This window comes from Pseudonaja textilis, chromosome 1 (assembly GCF_049901715.1).
Source record: "Pseudonaja textilis isolate UNSWEBS1 chromosome 1, rPseTex1.2, whole genome shotgun sequence".
Lineage (NCBI taxonomy): Eukaryota > Metazoa > Chordata > Lepidosauria > Squamata > Elapidae > Pseudonaja > Pseudonaja textilis.
The window spans coordinates 84,557,794-84,560,842 of record NC_141990.1 but is presented as its reverse complement, the minus strand read 5'-3'; the positions used below and the strand labels follow the sequence as shown (position 1 = coordinate 84,560,842).

The window sequence follows — 3,049 nt, the reverse complement described above, 5'->3', positions numbered from 1 at the left end:
GATGGATTGAAGTGTGATAATAAAACTAGCAGTCATATTCCAATTTTTACAGGTGATAATCTTATGTAAGTAAGAATGTTTCTGGCTTTATGGTCTATGTTTTCTATTTTTTCCCTTTGGTCAACTCCTATGCCGCTTTAATCAAAAAATGACTCTAGAGCCTTTACACAATAGAACTAAGATGTCCGGTAAATAACTAAAAACAATGAAACTGTATCAGTACAAATATATTTTATGGAAGCCTCAAAGTCTTGACTCACAAAGAACTCAGTGGACATGTTGTTCCACAGGACAAGACAGCTATCAAGAAATGTCTTCTAGGTATCAAAAGGTCTGTGTTTTATAGCTGGGAACAGAAAGTTTCCAATTCTTTCAGATCTTACTTAGGCAGTAACCATAGGAGAAAAACATCCCTGTAGCTAACTAGACACCCCAAGTGAAATTCCTTTTGCAAAAATTTCCCAAAGTGGTTTTCCAATGCTTTCTTCCAAGGTCTGGGACTGACTGGCCCAAAGTCACCCTGCTACTTTTAACCTTAAGACTTGAACTCCTAGTCCCCCAGTTTCTAGCATGTTGCTTTAACAACTAAACTGGCTCTTGCAGAGAATATCACAATAGTGCAAATGGAAAGTGACTAAGGGATGAATGACTGTGTGAATGGCCTGCTCATCAGGAAAGGACATAATTCGTACACCAAATAGATCTGTTCAAAAGCCCTCCTGACCAGTTACCTACTTTCTCATTGAGCAGGAGCTCAGAATCCAGGAGGACCCCCAAATTTGTACTGGTTTTATCTGGCAGTGCCACCCAGTTAGGTATCACAAAATATGTTATGCAAAATAGTTTGACAGGGCTATTGATCAATGCACTGGTTAACAAATATAAACCTTTGGCTTTGTCATTAAAGCTAATTTAATAGGATGACCAAGCGTAGGGATCTTTGTACAGAAACCATCATACAAATGGCCAACTATACATTTGTTTTAACCTGAGATTGCTCAAGGGCTGCATAGCCACCAGGTACAAACTGAGATTATTTTGGAGCTGCATTAATATTATGCCATCTATCAGTGGCTCCTTGGTTTGCTATTTCAATTGATTACCCACACAATTATTTTTACTTTTCTTTAAAAAAAGCATTATCTTTTATTAAACCGAATTGTGAAAACGCCTCCCAAACACTCCAAAGTGGAAAATGAAGGGAGTGGGGGAAAAAAAGATCCGTTTGCAAGTCTTTAAAGCAAGCCATCCCCGTGCCCGTCTGTGTGAAACCATCGGGCCTCGCTCTGCTCCGTCTTTGTCCCAAGTCCCCTCAGGCTAGAGAGGGCAAAAGTTCAGAAAATGCCCTCCCCGCCATGTAGGGTGTACGAAACACGTCGGGATCAGTTTAACTGCGGCAGTCCACAAGCAGTCACGGGTGGGTGGAAGGAGGCGGTACAGAATCCAATGTTTCCCCAAATGGAGCGAGGGGTCCGCAGGGTCGGCAAGGTTGAGCTCCTTCATTCATTCATCCATTCATCCATCCATCCTTCCTCGCTCGGGGTGGGCTGCACGGCTGCAAAGCTTAAGACTCGTCGGGCTTGTCGGCGGGCGGCCCGCAGGGTTGCAGCATCTTCTCCATGAGGTTGAAGCGGACGCGGGCTTTGCTTTCGTCCTCGGCGATGGCGAAGTAGTTGAGCAGGTCGAAATGGCCCATGTAGGAGCAATAGGAGTCCCGGTGCTGGTTCACGAGCCACTCCCACTTGGTGGTGTCGGCATGGCCGGTCCCGATGTACTTGGACTGTAAATGCTCCAACTGGCTGTGAATCGTGTAACGGTCCGTCATGGTGCGCAAGGAGGTTAGGACGCCAACCCGAAACAGGCCCCACCACGCGCCAACGGTCCTCGAGAAAATGGAACCTGAAGCAAAAAAAGGCGGCCCGACGCCACTTCCGCTTCCGGCTTTACGACCCGCAGATCGCCTTGCGGCCAGTGTTCCGCTCTAGCCCTCCTTCTATGGTTACGATCATAATTTTCACGAGGTGGGAAGAGGCGGGCTTTAGATCCTTAAGAAGCCTAGTAATTGTTGTTCCCGCCTTTTTTTTTTAAACGAATGGAAGGGCCGGTTTCCTTTTTAATTTTAAAATGTCAAAGAGAGAAAGAGAGAGAGAGAGAGAAAAAAAGAAAGCCAGTCGAAGTGCATTTTGGGGGTTGGAGTCTTTGGAGAGGAATTCTCATGTGACGATGAAGAACACGACGAATAGAATAACAAGAGTTGGAAGGGACCTTGTAGGTTATCTAGTCCAACCCCCTGCTCAAGCAGGAGACACTATAAATGCAATCTACTGTAGTAGTTTTCTCGGCAGCGCTACGAAATGCTTTTTAGCTATGCTATTCTGGGATTTTTAAAATGACTTCGGCATAGTTTCCTAGGCAGAAGTTAAAGAGGCGGAATTTTGCTTATTTTTCCAGATAACTTCAATATGGGAAGTTCAAAACTCTTAGTATTATCTCTAGATTAAGTTGGGTGGCTGGTATAAAGCAATCCCTCAAAGAGAATAACTTCTCTATATGCTTACTATTGAATGTGTCTATCTATTAGCTAATCCCAAATCACTCTTGTGCAAGCCAGGTCTTCATTTCTCAGAGCAGCCAAGTGTTTTCACCAGCGTTTGTATGAAAGATTTAAGATTTAAGTAATTTAAGAAAGTATCTCTGATCACGTGCCAAATGTTTATTGTTAGCTATCTACAGTCAAATAATTGTAAGGCTTGTAAGCCTTTTGTAGGAGATCTTTCCTATTTTGTTTTGATACAGGAGCAGAGCAAACCATGGGGATTCTGATTTCCTTCATACACTTAAACAATTACTATATTTTAAAAAGTTTCACAGTTTCGATAATACATTCTTCAGTGCAATATTTTCTATATTACTATATTTAAAAAAGTTTCACAGTTTCGATATTAATACATTCTTCAATGCAATATTTTCAGTGTTATCTCATAATGGAAGATGGTGAGAAAAGAGTCTTCAACCTGCCACACCTATTTACAGTCTCAGTGAACAATTT

General features: G+C 42.5%; 1 protein-coding gene across 1 annotated transcript; it reads right to left on the bottom strand.

Moving 5' to 3' along the window:
• Window positions 1–214: 214 nt before the first annotated feature.
• Window positions 215–1,930, bottom strand: SF3B5 (splicing factor 3b subunit 5). The gene has a single exon (XM_026705613.2). The coding sequence runs from the start codon at window positions 1,823–1,825 to the stop codon at window positions 1,565–1,567; it is 261 nt and encodes an 86-aa protein (XP_026561398.1). The 5' UTR covers window positions 1,826–1,930; the 3' UTR covers window positions 215–1,564.
• Between the last annotated feature and the right edge of the window lie 1,119 nt (window positions 1,931–3,049).

Excerpts from the sequence above, each read along its gene's own strand:
- SF3B5 (XM_026705613.2), bottom strand. The coding sequence starts at position 1,825 with ATGACGGACCGTTACACGATTCACAGCCAGTTGGAGCATTTACAGTCC.